Consider the following 27,927-nt stretch of genomic DNA (forward strand, 5'->3'; position numbering starts at 1 on the left):
AGTTTTTTGAGACCCCCATCCCCAATATTAGGGGAGATGTTTAGGGGTCCCATTCCCCATTTTGGGGAAGTCTCTTGGGGTCCCATCCCCATTTTTGGAGAGACTTTTGGGAGTTTTTTGAATCCCGTCCTCCATATTAGGGGACATTTTTGGGAGTCCCATTCCCCATACCCTTGGGGGAGTGTCCATGGCTCCCATCCCCAGTTTTGGGGAGACTTTTGGGGGTTTCCTGGGAGCTCCATCCCAATATTAGGGGAACATGTTTAGAGGTCCCATTCCCAGTTTTGGGGGAGTCTCTGGGTGTCCCATCCCAAATTTTTGGGGGACTTTTGGAGTTTTTTGAGAGCCCCATCCCCAATATTAGGGGAAATGTTTAGGGGTCCCATTCCCAATTTTGGGGGAGTTTCTGTGGGTCCCATCACCAATTTTGGGGAGACTTTTAGAGTCCCATTTGGGGTGGCCGTGTCTGGTGACAGTGACAGTGGTGATGAGCAGAGGGGACAGAAAAAGGGAAGGGAAGGGAAGGGAAGGGAAGGGAAGGGAAGGGAAGGGAAGGGAAGGGAAGGGAAGGGAAGGGAAGGGAAGGGAAGGGAAGGGAAGGGAAGGGAAGGGAAGGGAAGGGAAGGGAAGGGAAGGGAAGGGAAGGGAAGGGAAGGGAAGGGAATGCGCTGGTGCCAGCTGCCGTCCCCGCCCCGCGCCAGCTGCATCTTCTGGTCTTTTCCTCTATGGAAGGAGACAAGTCTGGGAAGGGGAATTCTGAGGAAGAGGAGGCTGGTGGCAGCTTAGGGACGATGAAGATCAAAGCGCTGGCAGCGTGAGTCCTCCTGGGAAGGGAAACGGGATTTTTGTAGTTATCGTTCAAAATAATTATAGTTCATAAATATGCAACAGGCTGTTGCTTTAAAGGGTTAATCCTTTGTTAATGGGTGTCCTTTTTGGGGCTTATGCTGCCCAGAAAGAGGTACCTGGACTGTCTGTAACTCTTTGTCTTTATTGTCTCATATTGTCCTAACCCAAACTGTCCACATTTTTATTACTCAAATTATATTGCTATTTTATAACCATTTTATTACACCCATGTAAAACCAGGACAGGAGCTTAAACCCACTGACAGCTCCGGACGCAGAGAGCGTCCCCAGAGGTGTGTCCTGAGGGTGACAGTGATGGTGGGCAGCCCAGGGGACAGCAGCTCCCTCTCTGCCAGGGTTTGTCCCGGTGTGCAGTGACAATCTGCTCGGGGCTGGTTTGGGAACCCCGGGATGCAGCAGCAGCTCGGGGGATGCGGTGCCTCAACCGCGGCGTTTCCTCATCTCCCCCGAGGCTTGGGCGAGGCTGATCCTGCCGGGGTTTGCTCACTCTGGGAATCTCTCGGTGTCCCGGGAAGGGAAGTGGCAGCAGGGATGTGCTGGCACCTCCAGGGCAGCTCAGGGCTCGGTTCCTCCCCTCCCCTCCCGGTCTGAGCCTCCCCCACGCCCTGCCCGCCTCTGCCCTGCTCTGCTGCCAACGCTGAGTGATGCCCAGAGAGGGGCTGGATCTCCCTGATCCCATTGCAGGGATCCCTCTGATCCCATTGCAGGAAATCCCTCTGATCCCATTGCAGGGATCCCTCTGATCCCATTGCAGGAAATCCCTCTGATCCCATTGTAGGAAATCCCTCTGATCCCATTGCAGGAAATCCCTCTGATCCCATTGTAGGAAATCCCTCTGATCCCATTGCAGGAAATCTCTCTGATCCCATTGCAGGAAATCTCTCTGATCCCATTGCAGGGATCCCTCTGATCCCATTGTAGGAAATCCCTCTGATCCCATTGTAGGAAATCCCTCTGATCCCATTGCAGGAAATCCCTCTGATCCCATTGTAGGAAATCCCTCTGATCCCATTGCAGGGATCCCTCTGATCCCATTGTAGGAAATCGCTCTGATCCCATTGCAGGAAATCCCTCTGATCCCATTGCAGGGGATCCCTCTGATCCCATTGCAGGGATCCCTCTGATCCCATTGCAGGAAATCCCACTGATCCCACTCCAGGGGATCCCTCTGATCCCATTGCAGAAAACTTCCCAAATTCTTCTCCTTCTCCTTCTCCTTCTCCTTCTCCTTCTCCTTCTCCTTCTCCTTCTCCTTCTCCTTCTCCTTCTCCTTCTCCTTCTCCTTCTCCTTCTCCTTCTCCTTCTCCTTCTCCTTCTCCTTCTCCTTCTCCTTCTCCTTCTCCTTCTCCTTCTCCTTCTCCTTCTCCTTCTCCTTCTCCTTCTCCTTCTCCTTCTCCTTCTCCTTCTCCTTCTCCTCCTCCTCCTCCTCCTCCTCCTCCTCCTCCTCCTCCTCCTCCTCCTCCTCCTCCTCCTCCTCCTCCTCCTCCTCCTCCTCCTCCTCCTCCTCCTCCTCCTCCTCCTCCTCCCCTCTGTCCACAGTGTCCCCCCAGAGGGCTCAGGCTGCCGTGGGGTGCTGAGGACACCCCGAGCAGGTCCCTGTCACCCCTCCTGTCCCAGGCACGAGGCTCCCTGGCACTCCTCACCCCCGTCCCGGTGTTTGAGCCCCTCCTCAGGGGAGATAAGATCGGGATCAGCCCAGCCCGGCTCTGCCAAAACGGGCAGGAAGCAGCACGGTAATTAAACGGGCAAATGATGGGAATTTAGGATTCTAACAAAAGGCAGAAAAGCAATCCAGAGGGGGTCGGGAAAATCAGGAACACAGAGAAAAACCCAATCAAGCAGAAAATAGCCCGGACTGGAGCCAAGGGAGGGGCTGAGGCAGCCGGGCTCGGGGGGAGGAGGAGATTTGGGGGGCTGGGGGGGGGGATTTGGGGGCTGGATGGGGAATTTAGGGGGGGGTCTCTGGTGCCGTTCTGGGGCAGAATGAGAGTTTTGGGAGAGATTTGTTCCTCAGCATTTGTTCTATGCTTTAGTATAGTTTTAATCGAATATATATCATAAAATAATGTGAAAAACGCCAATCCACTGTTTTTTAATATTTTAAAAGTTGAATAGTAATAAAATGCTTATGAAAATAGTAATACAATTAGAGCAATAATAATTTGCACAATTTGAATTAGGATAATATGAGACAATAAAAACAAAGAGTTATTGACGTCAGGGTACCTTTTTCTGGGCAGCAGGAGCCCGAAAAAGGACACCCGTTAACAAAGGATTAACCCTTAAAAGCAATAGCTTGTTGTATATTCATACACTTCATACATGATGCATAAATTCCATTCAAACACAGGATTCTGTCTGATCATGGCCAACTTCTTCCTCCAAATCCTAACAGCGCCAAGAGGCGGGAAGAAGTTCGTTTCTTCTGATAAGAGAGCAATAAATTCTTTTCCTCTGAAAGATTCAGGTGTCCTGTGGCTGCTATCTCGCTGCGAGTCCTTTCTTTAAAAAAAATATCCTACACAGCATAGTTTCTATTTTAACAATTTTTATAACCTAAAACTATATTTAACACAGTACTTAAGAGAATTAACACAGCATCACTTTCTAACACAACACATATAATATTCATTTGAATATTTGTGAAAAGCCAATCATAAAATACAAGAATTTTTCACAATAATAAATCAACCTTTTGAAACATGGAGTCAGATCCTCGTCTCTTCATGTTGCCCGATTGATAGATGACACAAAACTCGGATGAGTTTTGTGGGTGCTTTATTAAGGGCCTGGAGAGCTGGGGGACTCACGTCCCAAAATCCCAGCCCCCGATTTCACGTATGGGTGCTTCCCTCTTATACATGCGATTCACAACAAAGTCTCCAAGAAACAGTTCCCCATTCCCCTTGCCTGGTCACAGACCCCTTGTGATACATTCCTTGGTTCACAAGCAAGATCATTAATCTTCTGCTTATCTTATTCTAAGAGCATTGTATGCTGCCTCCAGACAGGTTAGCATTCTTACTTTCCTGCACTAGTTTAATTATTTATTAAATCCCTAAGACTACCTGCTAGGTTACACACAAAACTCAACACACTTTCAACGGCTACAAAACTACTTTTTAACAAACCAGTTCACACACAACTCACTATAATTAAATATTTTGCTAAATTTCATTTCTTTTCCAACATTCATGCTGGCACCCCTGAGATCACTGTCACACTCGGGGACAGGCCCAGCCCGTGGGGACCCAGAGCAGCCCGGGCCGGTGTCCCCAGGGCCCTTCCCGGGCATTTCCCGCCGGGAGGAGCCGCCCGGGACATTCCTGGCACGGCCCAGCCTCCCTGGGCCGGGTTTGTTTGCTCGGAGCCCTGGAGACGATCCCGAGCCATGGAGCGGGGAGCGGCCCGGGGCCCCCGTGGGCTCTGGGGGGACCCCCGGGCAGGGACCCCCCTCCTTGGGGTGAGCCCGGAGCGCTCCTGCCTCCGGATTGATGGGAGAGGGGCGGAGAGGGGCTGGGCTCGGGGCTTTGGGTGGGCTCGGGGCTTTGGGTGGGCTACGGGCTTTGCAAACGCCCCGCAGACCCCGAAAGGTGCCCGGGTCCTGTCCCCAGGGGTGGGAGTGACCCAGGATGGGAGGGCGCTGTCCCTGGAAAACCAAGGGAGAGAGAATTCCCATCTCCAGGGCTCCCGTCCTGCTCCCCTGGGCCACCCGCTCGTCCTGCCACCACCCCTGCCCCCTCTGTCCTGCCACCATCGCAGTCCCCATCCCGCCTGTCCCCAGACGTGTCGCCCCTGTCCTGTGCCCACCCCTATCCCCTCTGTCCTGCCATCCCAGTCCCCTCTGTCCTGTCCCCTCTGTCCTCCCTGTCCCACCACCCCCCCGTCCCTCTGTCCTGTCCCCAGCCCCGTCCCCTCCATCCTAGCACCACCTCAGTCCCCTCTGTCCTGCCCTCAGCCCTGTCCTTTCCATCCTGCCACCACCTCTGTCCCCTCTGTCCTGGCACCATCACTGTCCCGATCCCGCCTGTCCCCAAACGTGTCCCCTCTGTCCTGCCCCCACCCCTGTCCCCCTGTCCTGCCCCCAGCCATGTCCCCTCCATCCTCCCACCATCCCTGTCCCCTCTGTCCTGCCATCATTGTCCCCTCTGTCCTGTCCCCTCTGTCCCCTCTGTCCTGCCGCAATCCCAGTCCCCTCTCTCCCACCCCAAGCCCCATCCTCTCTGTCCTGCCACCACCATCCCCCCTGTCCTGCCATCCTTGTCCCCTCTGTCCTGTCACCATCATTCCCTTCGTCCGGCCACCACCCCTGTCCTGCCCCCATCCCTGTCCCTCTGTCCTGCCACCACCCTTGTCCCCTCTGTCCTGCCCCCAGCCCCGTCCCCTCTGTCCTGTCACCATCCCAGTCCCTCCTTCCTGCCACCCCTGTCCCCCTGTCCTGCCACCATCCTTGTCCTGCCCCAGGCCATGTCCCCTGCATCCTGCCCCCACCCCAGTCCCCTCCATCCTCCCACCATCCCTGTCCCCTCTGTCCTGCCAGCCCTGTCCCCTCTGTCCCCCCTGTCCCGCCCCCAGTCCCGTCCCCTCTCCTCCCCGCCACCATCCCGGGCCCGGTCCCGCCTGTCCCCAGCCATGTCCCCCCTGTCCCGCTGCCAGCACTCCGCATTAACCCTTGAATTCACAATCCCCGCGTTCCCTGCTCTGCTCCCTCGCAGCCCCGCGCCCCGGGATCGCCGCCCGGAGCGTTCCCGGAGCGTTCCCGGTGCCCGGTGCTGATCCTGCAGCCGCTGCCCGGGCCCGGCGCCGCCCCCGCGGGACCCCCGCCCGCCCGGCCAGGTCTGTGGGGACAGAACCGGGAAAGGCAGAGCCGAACCGGACCGGGTTCGTGGGGACAGAACCGGGAAAGGCAGAGCCGAACCGGGCTGGGTTCGTGGGGACAGAACCGGGAAAGGCAGAGCCGAACCGGGCTGGGTTCGTGGGGACAGAACCGGGCAGGGCAGAGCCGAACCGGGCCGGGTTCGTGGGGACAGAACCGGGCAGGGCAGAGCCGAACCGGGCCGGGTTCGTGGGGACAGAACCAGGAAAGGCAGAGCCGAACCGGGCCGGGTTTGTGGGGACAGAACCGGGCAGAGCCGAACCGGGCCGGGTTCGTGGGGACAGAACCGGGCAGGGCAGAGCCGAACCGGGCCGGGTTTGTGGGGACAGAACCGGGCAGGGCAGAGCCGAACCGGGCCGGGCTCAGCCGCTCCTGATCCCCGATCCCAGATCCCAGATCGGGCCCTTCCCGGGGACAGCAGCGGGCAGAGCCACCCTCAGCCGTGTCCATCCATCCTTGGGTCCTCGGGTGGGCGTTCAGCCCCACGGGCTGAGAATTTTGGGGCTTTTACCAACTCTGGGCTCCAAGATGCTCCCAGGGAACAGTTTTTGGGTTTTGGGGTTTTTTGGTTGTTCTGTTGGTTTTTTTTTTTGAGGGGGGGGGAGGGTTTTTGTTGATTTTTTTTTTGTTGTTTGTTTTTTGTTTTTTTTTGGTTTTTTGGTTTTTTTTTTTTTTTTTTTTTGTTTTTTAGTTTTTTTTTTTCCTAGTTGTTTTTTGGTGGGTTTTTTTGTGTTTTTTTGTGGTTTTTTGTTGTTTTATGGGTTTTTTGGTTGTTTTTGTTTGGTTGGGGTTTTTTTTTGTTTGTTTTTGGGGGTTTTTGGGTTTTTTTTTTGCTTGGTTTTTGGTGTTTTTTTGGTGGTTTTTTGTGGGTTTTTGATTTTTTTTCTGTTTGTTTTTTTGTTGTGGTTTTTTTGTTGTTTTTTGGATTTTTTGGGTGTTTTCTGGGGTTTTTTTGTTTGTTTTTTGGTGGGTTTTTTTGTTTCGTTTGGTTTGGTTTTTTCTGGTCTTTTTTGTTGTTGCTGTTGTCGTTTTTTTGTTTTTGTTGTGGGTTTTTTTGGTGGTGTGTTTTTGTTTGTTTGTTTTTTTTGTTTGGGGGGGGGGGGTTCAAAATTCTGTTGTTTTTGATCTCCAAACCCCCATTTCCTGCTGGCATCCATCCGTCCCCAGGGAACACCGGGGTGTGACAGACAGACTCCTGGAACTGCAAGGTGGGATTGAGAGGGACTGGAGCCCTGGGCTGTGCCCCTGCCCGGAGGGGCTTCACCCACCCGGGTGCCCCCAGGCTGAAATCTGGGCTGGGGGGGCTGGCAGCAGGGCCAGGGGCTGTGGTGACACCAGGGACAGCAGGGACAGCAGGGACAGAAGGGACAGGGGGCTGTGGTGACAGCAGGGACATCAGGGTGAGGGGTTGGGGACAGCAGGGACAGGGGCTGTGGTGACAGCAGGGACAGGGACTGGAGTCAGTGGGGACAGCAGGGACAGGGAGCTGTGATCACTGGTGACATCAGGGACTGGGTCTGGGGACAGCAGGGACAGGGGCTGGGGACAGTGAGGACAGCAGGGACAGGGACTGGGGACATTGGGGACAGCAGGGACAGCAGGGACAGCAGGGACAGGGGGCTGTCATCACTGGGGACAGCAGGGACAGTGGCTGTGGTCACCCCTGTCCCCTCTGACCCCTCACTGCCCTGCTGCAGGGACAGCAGGGACAGGGGGCTGTGGTGACCAGGATCACTGGGGACAGCAGGAACAGGGCCTGTGGTCACCAGGGACAGCAGGGACAAAGAGCTGTCATCACTGGGGACACACCACAGGCAGAGTCACCTTGTGCTGTGGGGAGGGGGGAGGTGGAGCTGTCCTTAAAAATCCAAGGAAATCCTTAAAAATCCGAGGAAAATCCTTAAAATCTGAGGTAAAAGGATGTTTCAAATCAGTGTAGAAGCAAACAGAGCCGGGCTGGCCCCGGTGGGATGGGTGGACCCACCCAGAGCTGCCAGCACCCCGTGTCCCACCCCAGTTCAGTCCCTGGGGTGCTGGGGTGCTCCTGCCTGCAGGGACAGCCACCTCCTGTGTCCTGGGAGCCAGCCTGGCACCTCTGGAGCCTCTGGGGATCTGGCTCTGAGCCCTTATGGGGTGGTCCAAACCCTTTTTTACTCCAGAGAATCCCAGAATGGTTTGGATTGGAAGGGACCTCCAAGCCCGTCCAGTTTCACCCCTGCCATGGCAGGGACACTTTCCACTGTCCCAGGCTGCTCCGAGACCTGGCCTTGGGCACGGCCAGGGATCCGGGGCAGCCACAGCTGCTCAGGGTGGATGAAGCCAGCAGGATCTCAGGGGATTCCAGCAGGTTTATAAGAATTTTCCATGGGAATTTCACACCTGTGGAAAATGGGGGTGTTTTTCTGGGGTGCAGAGGCAGATTTGGGGCTTTCTCCGTGTGGATGGGCCCCAGCAGCCTCACACCCTCAGTGCGGCCTCCAGCCAAGGGGACAGGGAGCAGGCAGGAGCTGAGGGGGCACTGAGCATCCACACCCTGCTCCTCCCTGGATCCCAGGAGTGGGGATTGGAGTCCTGGGCTCACCCCCAACTCCTGCCCTGTAAGAGCATCAGGGGTAGGAGGGTCAGGACGAACGGAGATGAGAGATCTCTGCAGCCAGGTTGTGGAATTTGGGGTTTATTGCAAAGGGCCTGGGTGCAGGGCCCTGCTGGAGCTGCCAAACACAGCTCAGAGCAGGCTGAGAGGAGAGAGGGGGAGAGAGGGTGAGAGGGTGAGAGAGTAAAAGAGTAAGAGCATAGAAAAGTAAGAGCTAAGAGGCAAGAGGTAAGAGCAAGAGTAAAAGAGGCAAGAGCAAAGACAGCAAAGTTCCCGTTCCAATACAACAATTCTTCTTCTGTGTTGAATATTCTGATTCTCACTAACCAATCTAGTACAAGATACAAATCCTACAGCATTTCCATACAGCCTATAAGAATCATTACATTACCATCCTGTGTTACATTTTAAACCCTAAAAACTCCTCTTTGGGCCCTTCTGCCAAGCTGTAGGGTCTGCTTGGACTCTTACACATGCCTGCTTGCAGAGGGTGTTGTTCCATCAAAAGGGGATCACCTTCAGCTGGCCACACCATTGTTTTCCAGTTCTTCAGTAACTGAGGGATCTCAGAGCTTGCTTTCATTTCAATCTCGCTTATAGTTTCCATATTCTCAAGATCTTTTGCCAAACAATCATATTGACAAGGCTTTCCTGTTCCATCTTCCCCAACACTGCCCCTCATGTCCAGAGTGGGGCTGAGCCTGGCATGCTCTGAACGTGGTGCTCTGCCCCTCAATGCCCTGGGCACTGCCAGGGCTGCAGAAACTCTGCCAAGAATGGGAGGAAAATCTGGTCCCTCCAGCCCCATTAACCACTGACTACAGCCCCTGTCCCTGCTCAGCTCCCCCACATGAGCCAGCAAGGAAGAAAAGCCTCAAATGTGGCAATTTTCAAGTTTTAGCCAAACAAAATAATTTTTAAACACCACATGAGGCTTCCAAAGCGGGGTGGGGGAAGGCTGGCTGTGCTCCCACTGCTTGGGAACAGGGAGGAGCCTGGGGGCCGCCCCATCCTGGGCACTGATCCCAGGCCCTGCTCCCTCTCTGATGCACAATCTCCCATCCTCGGGCAGGTTTGATGGAGCTGATGATGATCCAAGGCTCCCAAATGCACCAGCTGCTGATGCACGGCCTGGCCATGGCAGCTCTGATGCCCCTCGGGGCAGGGACAGCCCCAGCCCAGGTGAGGCTCGAGGGGGCAGAGGGGACAAAGAGGGGGCAAAGGGACTAAAGATGGGGTAGAGGGAGCAAAGAGGGGGCAGAGGGGGCAAAGAGGGTAAAAGGGACCAAGGAGGAGGCAAAGGGACCAATTTGGGGCAGAGGGACCAAGGAGAGGACAGAGGGACCAAAGAGGGGCCAAACGGACCAAAGAAGGGGTAGAGGGACCAAAGATGGGGCAGAGGGGACAAAGAGGAGGCAAAGGGACCAAAACTGGGGCAAAGGGAACAAAAGTGGGGCAAAGGGAGCAAAGAGGGGGTAGAAGGACCAAGGAGGGGGCAGAGGGACCAAAGAAGGGGAAAGGGACCAAGGAGGGGGCAAAGGGACCAAATTTGGGGTAGAGGGACCAAGGAAAGGACAGAGAGACCAAAGATGGGGCAGAGGGACCAAAGATGGGGCAGAGGGAACAAAGAGGGGGAAAAAGGACCAAAGAGGGGGCAGAGGGAACAAAGAGGGAGCAGAGAGACCCCCAGGGCTGTTCAGGGTCACCACGTCCTGCTTTGGGACCCTCTGGGGGCAGCACCTGGGTGGTCCCAGCCCAGCTCAGAGCAGCCCTTTGGGGTTTTGGGGCTTTGTTTGGAGCCCAGCTCTGACAGCTCAGATGGCAGCCAGGCCTTGGGCAGAGGCTCTGCCCAGCTGGGACCCTCTGGAAACACAGGCCAACCCATCAAGAGCTCTGCAGGGGCTGCCATTTAAAATCCATCTCAAACCACAACATTTCATCTCCTTGGGGGGAACAATGCAGCTTTTGGGGCAGGGCTGGGCTGTGACAGCTGCTGAGCTCGCTGCCAGCTGGCACCTCCTGGCACCCAGCCCTGCCCTCCCATTGCCACCAGGGCTGGGCTGGCCAGGACTGGACCCTGCCCAATTGGCTCTCAGCAGATCAAAGGGCTCTTCCCATGGGGTTTGGTCCCATCTGTGGGGCTGCCATCCCCCGTGTCCCCCAGGGGCTCTGTTGGGACTGAGCCCAGCCAGTGGGAGCAGCTGGGTGCGATCCCGGTGTTATGTTTGCCCAATTATTCCATCATTAAAAAAAACAAATAATGTGACAGTGTTCACAGGGGTTTTCAGGTGAGGGAAGAGATGAGAATGTTGACTCCATGTTCAGAAGGCTGATTTATTATTTTATTATATACATTACACTAAAACTACACTAAAAAAATAGAAGGAAAAGTCCTCAGAAGGCTAGCTAAGCTAAGGATAGAAAGGAATGAATAATAAAGGTTTGTGTCTTGGACAGAGAGTCCAAGCTAACTGGGCTGTGATTGGCCATTAATTCTAAATATCCAAGATGGGCCAATCCCAGATGCACCTGTTGCATTCCACAGCAGCAGATAACCATTGTTTACATTTTGTTCCTGAGGCCTCTCAGCTTCTCAGGAAGAAAAATCCTAAGGAAAGGATTTTCATTAAAAGATGTCTGTGGCAAAATAATATTAGAGGTAGCAGCAATTTTAATTGAATAGTTTAGAAAATATATAAAATCGGATACACTTCAAATATTGACAATATAATTTGATTAAAATAAGGGATAATTTGGTTCCAATAATAGCGCATTAGTAAAAGATAACCGCGGGGTACGGAGGGCAGGGTTCTGGGACCCTTGCCACCTCGTGTACAAGCTTGCCAAGTGAAGATTTCCCCTTTATATGCCATGTGTCAATGCCATCTCCTCCCATTTTCGATTCATCACACTTCTACCTCCGCCCTCATCACCACCTTCACCGCGCATGTGCCACCACTCGTTTTGGTGGTCGCACAAGTCTTTGGGGGTCGTCACTGATGAAGGCCTCTCCTCTTCCTCGATGTCCTTTAATTCACCCTTGGGTTACACATGCGCACCAAGCCAAGATTAACATAATATTATATTTAAGCATCGAATCAATAAGTCTCTTATAGCTGGCATTTTCCTGGGACCCAACCAGATTTTCCCTTCTTTCTGTTAGTTTTTAGTAACTGTTATCTCTTGCTTTTTCCTGTCCTTGAACATCTGCAAGGAAGGGGGGTTGTGGAGCCCCTCCTCTCCCTTTCTTTCTTGGCGTTATACCTTTTAACTGTTTTATTATTATTTCCAAATATTAATTGCTGCATCAATATTGATTGCTGTTTCAATCATACCTATTTACTACATGGGCCAGCGGCGCTTTGGGAGCCCCGGCCCAGCCCTGCCTCTGTCCACCTCCCCAGGCGCTGGCAGGGCCTTGGCAGGATGAGGATGAGGAGGAAGAGGAGGCTGTGGTTTTCCACCATCACTACCTGCCCTGGACCCCTCCCCGCCTGCCCCCCGTGCGGTTCCTGCGCTGCTCACCTGAGGAAGGGCGGTGAGTGCCAGCGGGTCGGTGCCATCCCGGTGTGGCAGCGCCTCCAGGGACACCATCCATGGTCACTGAGCTGTCCCTGCTCCTCTCTGGCAGAGCTGTGCCCCCTCCGCCGCCCCCCAGCGCCACCGGCACTGTGGGACCCGGTGTGCCCCCAGCAGAGGGTAAGGACAGCCCGGGGACACTGACACTGTCCCCATGGCCCCCACAGGGCAGCTGTCCCTCGGGCTTCCGTCACCCCAGGCTCAGCTTCCCTGCTGCCTATCTCCATTCCATCCTGTCCTGTCTCATCCCATCCCAATAATGTCCTGTCCTGTCCCATCCCATCTCATGGATCCTATGGATCCCATCCTATCCCATTATCCCATCCCATGGATACCATCCCACCCCATCCCATCTCAATAATGTCCCATCCCACCCCATTATCCCATCCCAATAATGTCCCATCCAATTTTCCCATTCCATCCCATCCTATGGACCCCATCCCAATAACGTCCTATCCCATCCCATTATCCCATCTCATTATCCCATCCTATCCAAATAAAGTCCATCCCATTATCCCATCCCAATAATGTCCTATCCCAATAATGTCCCATCCCAATAATGTCCCATCCCATTATCCCATCCCATCCCATTATCCCATCCCATCCCAATAATGTCCCATCCCATTATCCTATCCCATCCTATGGATCCCATCCCAATAATGTCCCATCCCATCATCCCATCTCAATAATGTCCTATCCCAATAATGTCCCATCCCATCCCAATAATGTCCCATCCCATTATCCCATCCCAATAATGTCCTATCCCAATAATATCCCATCCCATTATCCCATCCCATCCCATTATCCCATCCCATCCCAATAATGTGCCATCCCATTATCCCATCCCAATAATGTCCCATCCCATTATCCTATCCCATCCTATGGATCCCATCCCAATAATGTCCCATCTCATTATCCCATCCCATCCCAATTATGTCCTGTCCCGTCCCATCCCATCTCATGGATCCCATGGACCCCATCCCATTATCCCATCCCATTATCCCATCCCATGGATCCCACCCCAATAATGTTCCATCCCATAGTCCCATCCCATCCCACTAATGTCCCATCTCATCAATGTCCTATCCAATCCCAATAATGTCCCATCTCATTACCCCATCCCATTCCATCCCACCCCACAGAGTTTTACACCATGGAGCAGCAGAGGGGGCTCTGAGCTCTGCCTCCCTGGACCCCAAAGATCCCGGATGGATGCTCCACCATTCCTGTGCTTTTGGGGTTTTGGGTTTTGGGGTGGTTTCCCCTCTGAGCCCCCCAGCAGGGCTGTGCCAGCCCCGGTGTCACCCCAGTCCCCTCCAGGCCGTGCTGTCCCCGGGGGTGGGACAGAGGATGGTCCCCACCTCCATCTGTCCCTCCAGCTCCCAGCACAGCATCGCCTGTCATTAATGTGCTTTGTTAAGAGAGCGCCCTGCTGTGGCTAATTAAGCATCTGTAATTACATTAATTGCACGTGTAATCTGTAATGGGCTGGTGGCTCCGTGCCCGGGTGCAGGGGCTCCCTCGGGGCTGGGGGAGCCCAGAGCTGTGTGGGGGGGTTTGGCAGTGCCTGGGGGGGCTGAGAGGAGCCCTGGGGGGGTCTGTGAGGCCTTGGGGGGCTCTGTCAGGTCTAGGGGCTCCTGTCAGGTCTAGGGGGGGTCTCTCAGGTCTGGGGGGTGAGGGGGTGCTGGGGGTCTATCAGAGCCTGGGGTGCTGAGCGAGTGCTGGGGGGGGTCTGTCAGGTCTGGGGGGCGTCTGTGAGGTCTTGGGGAAGTGAGGGGGTGCTGGGGGTCTGTCAGGTCTGGGGGGATCTGTCAGATCTGGGGGGGTATGGCAGGTCTGGGGGTGCTGAGGGGAGGTCTTGGAGGGGGGGGTCTATCTGAGCCTGGGGTGCTGAGGGGGTGCTGAGGGGTCTGTCAGGTCTGGGGGGTTCCTGTCAGGTCTGTGGGTGTAAGGTGCTGCTGGGGCAGTGCTGGAGCTCCAGGCTGAGATCTCCTGGCTGAGCAGAGGCAGAGCTGGATTGTTGGGGGGGCCGTGGTGGGGAGAGCAGCCTGAGAAGGAAATCCCGGAGCTCCCCAGCATTCAGTGACCCCTGAGCTCCCCGGGAGCAGGAGGAAGGGGCAGAGGAGGCTTTGGGTGCTGGGAGCTGTTCCCTGCCCGTGCCACCCCCCAGCACTGCTGTGCCCTGGGGGGCTCCAGGCCTTTCCCTGGCAGGAGGCCTCAGAGCCGGCGGTCTGGAGCTCTGAGGATGCAGAAAAGGCACCTTGAACCCCTTCTTGGACTGCTCTGCCCCTCCTCTGCCCAGTGGAAGGCAGGATCTCCCTTCCCTGAGCTCTGCAATGAGCAAATCCTCCCCAGCCTGGCCCCCGCAGGAGCTCCCAGATGTGGAGCAGAAGGATCAGGTGGGTTCCAGCAGGAAGATGCAGCTCCTCCAGCTGGGAGGTGTGACAGTGTTCACAGGGGTCTGAGGGTGAGGGGAGAGACGAGGATCTGACCCCATGTTTCAGAAGGCTTGATATAATATAATATAATATAATATAATATAATATAATATAATATAATATAATATAATATAATATAATATAATATAATATATATAATATAATATAATATAATATAATATAATATTTCTATATTTGTTATATATTATTTCATTATATTATATATTATTATATTATATGTATATATATATATAACTATACTAAAAGAATAGAAGAAAGGATTTCATCAGAAGGCTAGGCTAGGCTAAGAATAGAAAAACAAAGAATGATATCAAAGGCTTGTGGCTCTGAGCCAGCTGGCAGTGATTGGCCATTAATTAGAAACAACCACATGTGGTTTGCATGGACAAATGAGCCATCCATGGGGCTGAATTCCTGGGAAATCCATCCCCAAAGGAGCTGGAAACCTTCTGTATTGGTATTACCAATATTGGGGATGGGATGTGCCTTGACTTGTGACCATGTTCACAGAGGTCTTAAGTTGAGGGAAGAGACGAGGATCTGACTCCATGTTTCAGAAGGCTGATTTATTATTTTATGATGTATATTACATTAAAACTATACTAAAAGAATAGAAGGAAGGATTTCATCAGAAGGCTAGCTAAGAATAGAATAAGAAAGAATGATAACAAAGGCTTGTGGCTCTGAGCCAGCTGGCTGTGATTGGCCATTAATTAGAAACAACCACATGAGACCAATCCCAGATGCACCTGTTGCATTCCACAGCAGCAGATAACCATTGTTTACATTTTGTTCCTGAGGCCTCTCAGCTTCTCAGGAGGAAAAATCCTAAGGAAAGGATTTTCCATAAAATATGTCTGTGACAAGGGGGGACTGTAGGAGGCATCCAGAAGCAAGGCTGGGATGGATGGGAGAGCAGATGGTGCCCAAAGGATCCCCCAAGGACACAGAATGGGGAGGAGGAGTGAGGAGTCACCTGGAATGGGCAGGGCAGGAAGGGTGGGCTCGGGATGTGACCCAATCTTTGCTTTAACATGAGAATAATGAGAGGAATGGGAGGGTGAAGCAATGGGCATTGCAACAGCCCTGCTGGACGTAACCCCGGGGTTACTGGTCAAACTGGGGCACCTCCAGCCTGGCCAGAGCCTGGGGACAGCTCTGTCACCTCCAGGGTGGGAGGGAACGGGGGTGGTGTTTGAGGGTCCCCAGGATGAGGGGAGAGATGAGAATCTTGACTCCATGTTTCAGAAGGCTGATTTATTAATTTATGATGTTATATTATATTAAAAGAAAATTATATACTAAAACTACACTAAAAGAATAGAAAGGAGACATCAGAAGGCTAGAAAGGAATGAACAATAAAATCCTGTTAAGAAAGGGATTAATAATAAAATCTTGTGACTGACCAGAGTCCTGACACAGTTGGGCCTGTGATTGGTCATTAATTAAAAACAATGACACACGCTGGGTAAACAATTCTCCAAATCACATCCCAAAGCAGTAAAACATGGAGAAGCTGAAGCTCCCCAGCTTCCCAGGAGAAAAGATCCTGGCAAAAGGGATTTTTCAGAAAATATCACAGTGTCAGGGCAGTGATGCAGAGATGCTGGGTTGAGGCTGGGTCCTGCCAGGGGAGGGCTGGGGGTCCCAGCAGAGGTGACAATGCCCAGGTGTGCCTGGGGGAACTGGCAGACCCCAGAGAGGCACAAGGGGAGGCACAAGGGGATTTTGCTGCTGCTGGGCCAAGGCTGAGCCCAGGGATGGCAGCAGCACAGGGATGTCCCCCCTTCCCCAGCCCTGCGGGTGTCCCAGGCCAGGTGGGAATGGTCTTGGAGCCACCTGGGATGGTGGCAGGTGTCCCTGCCATGGCACTGGATGGGCTGTGAGGTCCTTCCCACCCAAACCCTCCTGGGATTCTGGGATTCCTGATTTGGGAATGGACCTGAGGGGCTGGGGGCTGACACCGGCCCAGTGTCCCTGCTGTCACCAGGACTTGGTTCTAGGAGTTTCCAGGGGGCTGGCCTGGATCCTGCAAGGCACCAGAGCAGGAGGAGAGGTTAATTACAGCCTGTGCTAATTGCACCCCTGAAAACACCTCATGCAACACGGCCCCTGGTTGCCAACTGGGCCAAGGGCTGCCACCCCTGCAGGGCTGGCAGAGAGGGGTGACAGAGGCACCCCAGTCCCCAGGCACTGTGGGACCCTGGGGACACGAGCTGGGCACTGGAGGGGAAGGGCAGAGGGGCTCCTGCTGCCCAAACTGAGCAGGGGATGGATGGGGAGCAGGAGTTCCTGCTGCCTTCCCAGGTGGGAGAGGTGTCCCAGCCATCCGAGGCTCTGCAGGGGGAGGTTTGGGTGCCCAGCATGGACCAGAGCAGCTCCTGCTGTCCCCACCAGCTGAGCCTCCCTGCCCCAGGGCTGGCAGCCCCTGGCCAGGACTATTGTGAATCAAAGGTGACTCTGATGTTGGTGAGGGAGAGAGAATGATGGATCTGACTCCATGGACATCAGAAAGCTGATTAATGACTTTATATTATTCTATACATCTAAACTGAACCTGCCAAGCACTCAACCCTGCTCACACTGCACAGAATCCCTTGACTGTCACCCAACAGTCCAACACACACACACACCTGGCCCTGACAGATCAAGGAAACAAAACTCCATCACTTTGGGTAAAAAATCTCCATATTGCATTCTACTTTGGCACAAACACAGGCACAGCAAATGAGATATGAATATTCTTGGAAGAATTGTGCCTTGCTTTTCTCTGTGAAGAGAAATGTGGGGCTACACACCTGGCCCTGACAGGCCAAGGAACCCAAATACCATCCCTTTGGGTAAACAATCTCCATATTCCATTTTACTTCGTCACAAACACAGGAGCAGTAAATGAGATAAGAATTGTGTTTTCTCTTTCTCTGAGGTTCACAGAATGTGAAACCCAGAAATATTCTTGGGAAGAATTGTGCCTTGCTTTTCTCTGTGAAGAGAAATGTGGGGCTACACACCTGGCCCTAATAGGCCAAGGAAACAAAACACCATGACTTTGGGTAAAAAATCTCCATATTGCATTCTACTTTTGCACAAACACAGGCACAGCAAGTGATAAGTAAGAATTGTGTTTTCCCCTTTCTCTGAGGTTCAGAGAATGTGAATCTCAGAAATCCTTGGGAAGAATTGTGCCTTGCTTTTCTCTGTGAAGGAAATGTGGCAACACAGGACAGATACCCAGGACAGGAAGGGTTCAGTGAGCAGCGTGTCTGATCTCACCGACCCGGAGTCTTCAATAGCCCAGGAAGGTGACAGCAGCGACACCTCAGGTGACTCAGGGTCCCCGTGTGACTCACAGCCACTCTCCACCCCTGGGTGGGTGTCCTGCTTCCACCTGAGCACTCCATCCTCAGGATGAGCTCCACAGAGAGCCTTCCCCTGGGCCAGCCCAGCCACCCACACAGGATCCTCCTGATTCACCTGGCCCGGGCTGAGCTGGGGCAGCACCATGGACCTGCTGCTGCTCCAGGGGCTGCTGCTCCTGCCCCTGGCAGCGCTGCTGCTCTACAGGTGCAGCCCCACGTCCAGTTCCTCTGCAAGGTGGCCTTCTTCAACTGCTGGATCGTGGCCTTGGCCACCCTGCTGTCCCCCCTGGCTGCCTTCCGGGGACGCTCCGTGGAGAACATGAGGTGAGTGAGGGATGGGGAAGGAGAGAGCTGGCTGGGGCTTGGCTCAGCAAGGAAATCCTGTGGTTTGTGGCCACAGGCTCTGTCCTGCCCTGGCCGGAACCGCAGCTGGGTCACAGAGCCCTGGGGCCAAGGCCAGGGCTGTGGTCACATCCATGGGGCAGTGAAGGGCAGCTTGTGGTATTGCCTGTGCCCAGGGAGGGTCAGGCTATGCTGGAGTTGGGATTTGTGGTCCCTGAGGGATGAAATAACATAAAAGGGATCATTCCTAGCCATGGCAATGTTGGGGTCATCACCTGGGTGGGTAATGGGGGGGGTTTGGAGGAACCATCAGGGCAGGGGGCAGATACATGGCCAGTGCTGTGTCCCTGGCTCTGGTTTTGCCCATGGGAGACCCAGGAACAGCACGTTGGCAGAGAGATTGAGGGTGGACAGCCCTGGCACAGATTATTCCATGGCTGCCCCATTCCTGGAAGTGTCCCAGGCCAGGCTGGATGGGGCTTGGAGCAGCCTGGGACAGTGGGAGGTGTCCCACATGGCTGGGGTGGCTCTGGGTGGGTTTAAGGTCCCTTCCAACCCAAACCGTTCCATGTTTTTTATGGTTTTGGGATGTCTTGGTGCCATCACCTGTCAGGGGCACAGCCCTGTCCCTGTCACAGCCATGTCCTGATCACAGCCCTGTCCCGACTCTGCTCCTGGGGGTGGAAGCAGGGAGATAGATAACACCGGAGAGATAACAACACCGGGAGATAACAGCAGGGAGGAGATAACATCTCAGTGTAACACCAGGGGAAGGCCTGGGCGCGCTCAGGGTGTTGCAATCCCGCTGATGGATTCCCAGGCAGGATGAGCACAGATGTAATTACACAGGAAAATGTCCCAGCTTGAGAAACTCTGAGGATTTGTGTGGAGGGATCCTGGCCCACAGTGGGAGCGTGGCGCAGGTTCGGTGTTGTCACCTGGAGGTTCGGTGTACTGGTCAGAAGTTCAGTGTTATCAGTCCAAGATTTTGTGGTACCGGCCTGAGGTTTGCTATTCCCCATCTGAAGTTCAGTGTTCCTGGTGGTGGTTTGGTGTTCCCAGCCTGAGGTTTGGTGGTACCAGTGATGGTTCAGTGTTATCAGTCTAGGTTGGTGCTATCAATCCGAGGTTCGGTGGTACCGGTTTGGAGGTTTGGTGTTCCTGGTCTGAGAGTCAGTGTTCCCAGTGGTGGTTCGGTGTTCCTGCGTGGAAGTTCGGTGTTCCTGGAGGTGGTTGGTGCTACCGGTGGTGGTTCGGTGTTCAGTCTGAGGTTCAGTGATACCGGTCCAAGGTTTGGTAGTACTGGTGGTGGTATGGTATTACTGGTCAGAGGGTTTGGTGGTACTGGTCCCAGGTTTGGTGTTATCAGTCTGAGGTTCGGTGGGTACTAGTCCAAGGTTTGGTGGTACTGGTGGTGGTTCGGTATTACCGGTCTGAGGTTTGGTGGTACTGGTCCCAGGTTTGGTGTTATCAGTCTGAGGTTCAGCATTCCTGGCGGTGATTTGGTGTTATCAGTCGAGCTTTGGTGGTAACGGGTGATGGTTCAGTGCTCCCGGCAGTGGTTTTGGTGTTCCTGGTGATGGTTCGGTGTAATCAGTCTGAGGTTCAGTGGAACCGGTGATGGTTCAGTGTTCCCAGCAGTAGTTCGGTGTACCGGTGGTGGTTTGGTGTTCCCAGAGGTGGTTCAGTGTTATCAGTCTGAGGTTTGGTGTTCCTGATCAGAGGTTTGGTGGTACTGGTGGTGGTTTGGTGTTACCAGACAGAGGTTCAGTGTTACCAGTCCAAGGTTCGGTGTTCCTGGTGGTGCTTCATTGTTCCCAGTGGTGGTTCGGGTGGTACCGGTCTGAGGTTCAGTGGTACCACCCACTCGGTTCTGTGGTATCGGTCCGAGGTTCGGTTTTCCCGGTGGTGGTTTGGTGTTCCTGACCGGAGGTTTGGTGTTATCAGTCTGAGTTCTGTGTTCCCAGCAGCGGTTCAGTGTTCCTGGTGATGGTTTGGTGTTTTCAGCCCGAGGTTCAGTGGTACCAGCGGTGGTTCGGTGGTACCAGTCTGAGGTTCGGCATTATCAGTCCGAGGTTCGGTGGTACTGGTCAGAGGTCCGGTGTTCCCGGCAGTGGTTGGTGGTACTGGCAATGCTGCAGCGGTGGTACTAGCAGTGGTTCGCTGTTATCAGCCTGACGTTCGGTGGTACCGGCAGTGGTTCAGTGGTACTGGTGGTGGTTTGGTGTTCCCGATCTGAGGTTGGTGTTCCCAGTGGTGGCTCGGTGGTACTGGTGGTGGTTTGGTGTTATCAGTCTGAGGTTTGGTGTTCCCGGCAGTAGTTTGGTGTTCCCGGTGACGGTTTAGTGTTTTCAGCCCAAGGTTCAGTGGTACCGGTGGTGGTTCAGTGGTACCGGTGGTGGTTCGGTCTTATCAGTCCGAGGTTTGGTTGTATTAGTCCGAGGTTTGGTGCTCCCGGTGGTGGTTCAGTGGTACTGAAGGTGGTTCGGTGGTGCTGGTGGTAGTTTGGCGTTCCTGGAGCTGGTTCAGTGGTACCGGCGGTGGTTCGGTGTTATCAGTCTGAGGTTCGGCATTATCAGTCCAAGGTTCGGTGTTCCCGGCGGCGGTTCGGTGTTCCCGACGGTGGTTCGGTGGTACCGGCGGTGGTTCGGCAGTCCCAGCGGTTCCGCAGCCTGTCCGGGTTCTTCCCGGGAACGCCGGGCTCAACCCGGGCCGCTCCAGCGCTTCCGCCTGGGCGGCGATCCCGAGGGAGGCCGCGCCTCTCCCGCCTTATCAGCGCCGCTTATCTCGTCCCACCGCAGCTCCGTGCCCGCCCAGCTCCCTCTCCTCCGGATCCCGGAGCCTGCGGGATGACGCTTCCCTCTCATTATCCTGGCTTTGGGGCACCGCTCCTCCTCGGATCCTCCGGTATCTTCGAGCCTGCGGCTCCCGAGGGATGGGGGCGGTACTGTGCTGCCTTCTCCCTTCTCACCTGGTGCTGAGTCCTTCCCTGAGTCCTGCGCTGTCCTCTGGGGGCAGTGACAGATGTGGGGACCCTGGCACAGACCCCTCTGTGGGTGGAACAGTGCCGCATTCCAACACCGACGTGTCCCAGGATTTTGTGTCCACGGCTGCTGGAATCCCTGGTGCCCCCTCCTCCCTCCACTCCTCTCATTATTCCCGTCCTGAGCATCACCCATCGCTGCCATCCCGATATTCCTCCTCCTGTCCAGCCCTCCCGGGGTGTGACACCGCTCAGATCCTTCTCTTCCTGACACTGCGGCTCCGGTGGAGCCATTTGTGATTCCCCATAGGAATGTCCGGGCTGGTTTTCCCTTCCCCCTGCCGCACAAAGCGGTGCAGGGGCGGTCCCTGGTGTCCCCCACATCACTGGGGATCTGTCTGTCCCTCTGCCACCCATCCCCAGCTCAGCTCCTCCCTGCTGGGATCCGCCTCTGGCTTTGGAAGTCTGGGATTTCCATCCACACACGGATCCAGCTGAGCACCTGGGGAGGCTCGCCGGGGCAGAGAGAGTTTGTCCTCGGTGGGATGTGAAGATCCCATCCCCATCCCCATCCCAAACCTCATCCCCGTCCCCACCCCCATCTCCTTTCCCGTCCCTATCTCCATCCCACCCCTTCTCTTTTTGCTTTCCCATCATCCCTGCACATCAAAATCCCGGTTTTTCCCTGCCCACCACCTCATGCTGCTCCCTCTGCTCTGAGCCAGGTGCTGGGCTCAGCTCAGGTGGGAGCCAGGCGAGTTCTGAGCCTCACAGGCTGCAAACGTGTGAGAAATCCATCCAAAATTCCTTGAGCCTGAGTCCAGCAGGGCAGCCCAGCCTAACCCCGCCCGCCCAGAGCCGTTCCCCGCACGTATCCCTCTGCCTTATCTCGTTCATTATCTCATCCCTTATGTCGTCCCTTATCTCGTCCCTTATCTGGTCCCTTATCTCGTTCCTTATTTCATCCCTTATGTTGTCCCTTATCTCATCCCTTATGTCGTCCCTTATCTCATTCATGATCTCGTCCCTTATCTCGTCACTTATCCGGTCCCTTATCTCGGCAGGCTCCTGCGGGCGGCGCTCCTGCCCCTCAAGCGCTTCTACGGCATCAGGATGCGGGTGAGGGGCTCGGAGCGGCTGCGGCTGCCGGGCCCCTTCGTGATCGTCTGCAACCACCAGGCTTCCCTGGACCTCATGGGTGCGTGGGGGGACCCCCGGAACATCTGCGGGCTCCAGGAGTGCGCCAGGATGGATTTGGGGGGGTCAGCACCGGGATCAGGGCAGGGATGTGTGGTGGGAACGGACCAGGAGGGGTTTTGGGACTGGGCTGTGCTGGAGGGAGAGGAGGGACAATGGGAGGTGATACCACAGGGTGGTCCTGGGATTGGGGACAGCTTAAAATCCTTTAAGTCAAGGCTAAAATAACCCCAACCTGGTCCTATATTAGGGTATAAATTATTAGATAGTGTATAAATTATATTAAGGTATAAATGATTACTTAGGGTATAAATTATATTAGGGTATAAATTATATTAGGGTATAAATGATTACTTAGGGTATAAATTATAATAGGGTATAAATGATTAATTAATCTGTCCACTGATGTAATTTGGCCTCTCCAGAGAGCTGCTCTCTGCAGTTATCACCTCTCAGGACTGATAATCACCTCTCTGCAATTATCACCTCTCAGGGCTGAGCTGCAGAATTTATTGCTGATATCCAGCTGGTTGCTCCAGCTCAGGCGTTCCATTTCCAAGCAGTTTTCCCAGGTGATTTTTCTGCTGCCACTGCCATGGGTTGGGAAAGTATTAATGGGTGTTCTCCCCGCCCCAGGAATGGTGGAGGTGATTCCCGAGCGCTGCGTGCCCATCGCCAAGCGGGAGCTGCTCTACCTGGGCACGGTGGGCTGGGCCTGCTGGCTCAGTGGCATCATCTTCATCGAGCGCCAGCGCAGGGACGCGGCCATCGAGGTCATCACCCGCACTGCCAGCACCATGAGGAGAGAGAACGTGAGGGACACGGCTGGGGGACACCAGGGGACACCAGGGGGGTCAGGGGCTGTTAGCGTGAATGCACAGCGAGCCCCCTGGCAGGGAAGAGCAATGCACCTAACTCAATGTTATTATAGGGAGTTATTACTCCATAATTATTACTTTATTATTACTTTATTGTACTATAATATTACTTTTTAATTACTTTATTATACTATATTATTACTTTATTATACTATATTCTATTAATTATACTATATTCTATATTCTATTAATTATACCATATTCTATTAAAGAATAATTATTATAGAATTTATTATTATATATTAATAGAGTATTAATATAGAATAATAAATAAATTAATAATATAAATTGAATGCATTAATATTTATTAATATAATATAATATAATATAATATAATATAATATAATATAATATAATATAATATAATATAATATAATATAATATAATATAATATAATATAATTTATTATTATACTATATTCTATTAAAGAATACTATACTATACTATACTATACTATACTAAAGAATACAGAAAGGATTCTTACTGAATGCTAAAACGATAATAAAGAAAACTCGTGACTCTTTCCAGAGTCCCGACACAGCTTGGCCCTGATTGGCCAAAGAGTGAAAACAACTCACAGCAGAATCCAATGGAACAATCACCTGTGGGTAAACAATCTCCAAACACATCCCACATGAGCACAACATAGGAGAAGCAAATGAGATAAGAATTGTTTTCCTTTTCTCTGAGGCCTCTCAGCTGCCTTTCAGCTTCCCAGGAGAAAAATCCTGGGTGAAGGGATTTTTTCAGAGAATGTGAATGCCACAGGCTGTGGGCAGGACTCACCCAGCTGAGGTTGGGGTGTCTTGGTTTGGAAAGCCAGGTGTCTGCTAAGGAAGGCAGGAGCCTCCCTTGAAATGGAAAATGCAAACCCCCTCCCTCTGAATTATTATAATTGTGAAATTAAGGGGCTCTCAGGCAAAGATATGGGAGTAGGAATAATAATTCTTTATTAGGAAACTGAAAAATACAAATGGTATAGTACAAACAAAACCACCAACCATGGACAGAATCAGACCATGCGCTGCCCCCTGTGTGTCAGGGCGGTGTCCCAGCCCCATCCCATGGGGGCTCAGCCCTCCTGCAGTGCCAGCTGTGGTTCTGCTGCAGCAGGGATCCTGCACAAGGCGGGAGTTTTCCTCTGCAGCTCCAGGGCTGCTGGAGATGGGCCTGGGCTCCCTCTGGCCATGCAGGGCAGCAGAAAGCTGCTCCTCTGGGAATGCAGTGGGCAAAGGCTGCTGGAGTGTCCCAAACCTCAGATTGTATCCAGGTAGGAATGCTTGAAACCTCAGATTGTATCCAGGTAGGAATGCTTGAAATCTCAGATCGTATCCAGGTAGGAATGTTTGAAATCTCAGATCATATCCAGGTAGGAATGCTTGGCTCCTCCCCTGGGCAGAGCATCTCCCCATGGGATGATGGAATTTGATCAGCCATGCAGGGACACTCACTAGCCATGGACAGAAGATAATTAATAATTAATGGCCCATGAACAGGAGAGATCTCCTGGAGGGAGGATTGGCTGTGGGAGAGATAAAGAAAATGCCCAATGAACAGAGATAACTGCCTCACTCTAACAGATGGTGATAGAACACACACCCCAGCCACACCTTTCAACCTAAAACACGGGGTCACCTCTGTCCATGTCCCCTGCAGCTCCGTGTGTGGGTTTTCCCTGAAGGCACCAGGAACCCGGGCAGGTCCATGCTGCCCTTCAAGCGTGGCGCTTTCCACCTGGCCGTGCAGGCCCAGGTAAGGAAATGGGCAATCAAATGTTGGACTCAATGGGCTTGGAGGCCTTTTCCAAAATGATTCCTTCCCTTTGGCTCACCCTGGATGGAGCAGAGTGGGTGTGAACTCTGGGGCAGAGGGATGGGGGGGTTTGGTCCCCAGGGATGGGGGGCATTTTGTCCCCAGGAATGAGGAGGGTTTGGTCCCCAGGGATGGGGGAATTTGGTCCCCAAGGATGAAGGGTTTGGTCCCCAGGGATGTGCAAGATTTGGTCCCCAGGGATGGGGAGGCTCGGTCCCCAGGGAGGCAGGGATTTGGTCCCCAAAGATGGGGAGGTTTGGTCCCAAGGGATGGGGATCTTTTGTCCTCAGGGATTGGGGGTTTGATCTCTGAGGAGGAGGGGTTTGGTCCCCAGGGATGCAGGGATTTGATCTCCAGGGATGCAGGGGTTTTGTCCCCAGGGATGAGGAGCTTTGGTCCCCGGGGATGGGGGGGTTTGGTCCCCAGAGATAAGGGGATTTGGTTCCCAGGGATGCAGGGGTTTGGTTCCCAAGGATGGAGGGATTTGGTCCCCAAGGAGGGACATGGTGCTGGGCAGCACCAAGGAGGGGCAGGCAGGAGCAGGAGTCCCACCTGGAGAGAGCTCTCTCTGTGGGCCCCCTCAACGCTTTGTGTCCTGCAGGTTCCCATTGTCCCTATCGTGATCTCCCCGTACAGGGACTTCTTCAGCCCCGAGGAGAAGAGATTCACCTCAGGTAAGGGATGGGCAGGAATTCCCATGGCAGAGGGCAGGGCTGGCACTGGGGATGAGGCACCTGGGGGTGTCTGAGGGATGCTGAGGGGTGCGGAGGCAGCTGGGGTGGAAGATGCCTGGGGGAATACCCCATTCCTGCTGGGATCCTCTAACACATCCCTGGCTTTTCCCTCCTCTCCCAGGGACCTGCACCATCCAAGTCCTTCCCAGGGTGGAAACGTGTGGCCTGAGCCCAAAGGATGTCCCCAAACTGACCGAGAGTGTCCAGCAGGCCATGGCCGAGGCCCTGGCCGAGATGTCCATGAGTGATCACGGGGAGCAGGACATGGAGCAGCCTCTGCTGGGGCCAGGGGAGGACGGGGACAGCCCCCAGGGCCAGGGGAACACAGCCAGGAGGAGCAAATAGGCAGAGGGAGCTCAGGGATATCAGGAAGGTGTCCCTTGTCCCCTGAGGAGGTGTCCTGCAGCCCTGCCACCGTCCCAGCAGGACGGTGCCCTAAGGGAGCAGAGCAGGGCAGGATGGGGACCCAAAACAGAGCAAGGTGCCCCCAAAAACAGAGCAAGGTGCCCCCTTAAACCCCTTGTTGTGACTGCATCCCCTGGATGTCCCTCTGCCACACCTGGAGCTGTGGCTGTCCCCAAGGATGGCTCAGCAGGGCTGGGGGCTCACAGCCCCATTTTCCACCCCTGATTGTTGGGCTACCCCATGGATTCTCCTTCCAGAGGCTCCTACAAGCTGGAAATGCCGTTTGGGTTCAGCCAGCTCTGAGTGTGTGGCCTGGGGGGGGACACGAGGTCCAGGGGAGGTTGCTGGGGGGGAAGATCATCCCGGGGGGGAGAGCACCCTTGGTGCTGAGCTGTGAGCCAAGGGTGGGACATTAAAGAGTTTGGAGCTGGATCTGATGTGTCCTGGCTGTGCTGAGGGGGATCCATCTCCTCGGGGAGACTTCACACTGCAGAGGGAGCACCCCTGAACAGGGAGCACCCCTGAAAAGGGAGCACCCTGCACACAGAGCACACCTGAACATGGAGCACCCCTGAACACAGAACACCCTGCACACAGAGCACCCTGCTCATGGAGCACCCTGCTCATGGAGCACCCTGCTCACAGAGCTCACTGCACATGGAGCACCTCTGAACAAAGAGCATCCTGAGCTAGGAGCACCCTGCACATGGAGCACCCCTGAACATGGAGCACCCAGCACAGGGAGCACCCCTGCACATGGAGCACCCTGCACACACAGAGCACCCCGAGCTGGGAGCACTCTGCACACAGAGCACCCTGCACAGAGCACCCTGCACACACAACATCCCTAAACATGGAGCACCCTTCTCATGGAGCACCCTGCACACAGAGAACCCAGCACAGGGAGCACCCTGAACATGGAGATCACTGCACACAGAGCCCCCCTGAGCAGGGAACACCCTGAACAGAGCACCCTGCACACAGAGCACACTGCACACAGAACACCCTGAACATGGGGGACCATGCACAAGGAGCACTCCTGAAAAGGGAGCACCCTGCACACAGAGAACCCTGCAGATGGAGCACCCCTGAACAGAGCACCCTGCATGTGGAGCACTCCTGAACACAGAGCACCCTGCACAGGGATCATCCCTGTACACACAGCTCACTGCACATAGAGCATCCCTGCACACAGAGAACCCAGCACACAGAGCCACAGAGCACTCTGCACAGGGAGCACCCTGCACACAGAGCACCCCTGAAAAGGGAGCACCCTGTACATGGAGTACCCCTGAACATGGATCACCCTGCACATGGAGCTCACTGCACACGGGACACCCTGCACACAGAGCACCCCTGAATAAGGAGAACCCCTGAACACAGAGCACCCTGCACGCAGAACACCCCTGAGAAGGGAGCACCCTGCACAGGGAGCACCCTGAACATGGAACACCCCTAAACATGGAGCACCCTGCAAACAGAGCACCCCTGAGCACAGAGCACCCTGCACACAGAACACCCCTAAACATGGAGCACCCTGAACATGGAGCATCCTGCACACAGAACAACCCTGAGCAGGGAGCACCCTGAACAGAGCACCCTGCACACACAGAACACCCCGCACAGGGAGCAGCCCCAAACATGGAGCATCCTGCACACAGAACACCCGGAACAAGGAGCACCCTGAACACAGAGCATCCTGCACACAGAACACCCTGAACATGGAGCACCCTGCACAGGGAGCACCCCTGAATAGAGAGCACCCAGTACACAGGGCACCCTGCATATAGAGAACCCAGCACAGGGAACACCCTGCAGATGGAGCACTCTGCACAGAGAG

General features: G+C 54.1%; 2 protein-coding genes across 2 annotated transcripts; both read left to right on the forward strand.

Moving 5' to 3' along the window:
- The first annotated feature begins 4,260 nt into the window (after window positions 1-4,260).
- Window positions 4,261-13,378, forward strand: PRR29 (proline rich 29). The gene is made up of 6 exons (XM_063178701.1): window positions 4,261-4,332; window positions 5,585-5,705; window positions 9,411-9,520; window positions 11,743-11,876; window positions 11,970-12,037; window positions 13,060-13,378. The coding sequence occupies exons 1-6, from the start codon at window positions 4,261-4,263 to the stop codon at window positions 13,092-13,094; spliced, it is 540 nt and encodes a 179-aa protein (XP_063034771.1). The 3' UTR covers window positions 13,095-13,378.
- Window positions 13,379-17,879: 4,501 nt separating this feature from the next.
- LOC134431003 (1-acyl-sn-glycerol-3-phosphate acyltransferase alpha-like) lies at window positions 17,880-26,394 on the forward strand. Its single transcript, XM_063178924.1, is given in 7 exon segments — window positions 17,880-17,952; window positions 17,955-18,060; window positions 22,126-22,259; window positions 22,895-23,070; window positions 24,793-24,888; window positions 25,550-25,622; window positions 25,804-26,394. Coding segments are annotated over 7 exon segments (882 nt in total). The 3' UTR covers window positions 26,028-26,394.
- Window positions 26,395-27,927: the final 1,533 nt, after the last annotated feature.

The sequence above is a fragment of the Melospiza melodia genome, chromosome 30 (assembly GCF_035770615.1).
Source record: "Melospiza melodia melodia isolate bMelMel2 chromosome 30, bMelMel2.pri, whole genome shotgun sequence".
NCBI classification, from domain to species: domain Eukaryota; kingdom Metazoa; phylum Chordata; class Aves; order Passeriformes; family Passerellidae; genus Melospiza; species Melospiza melodia.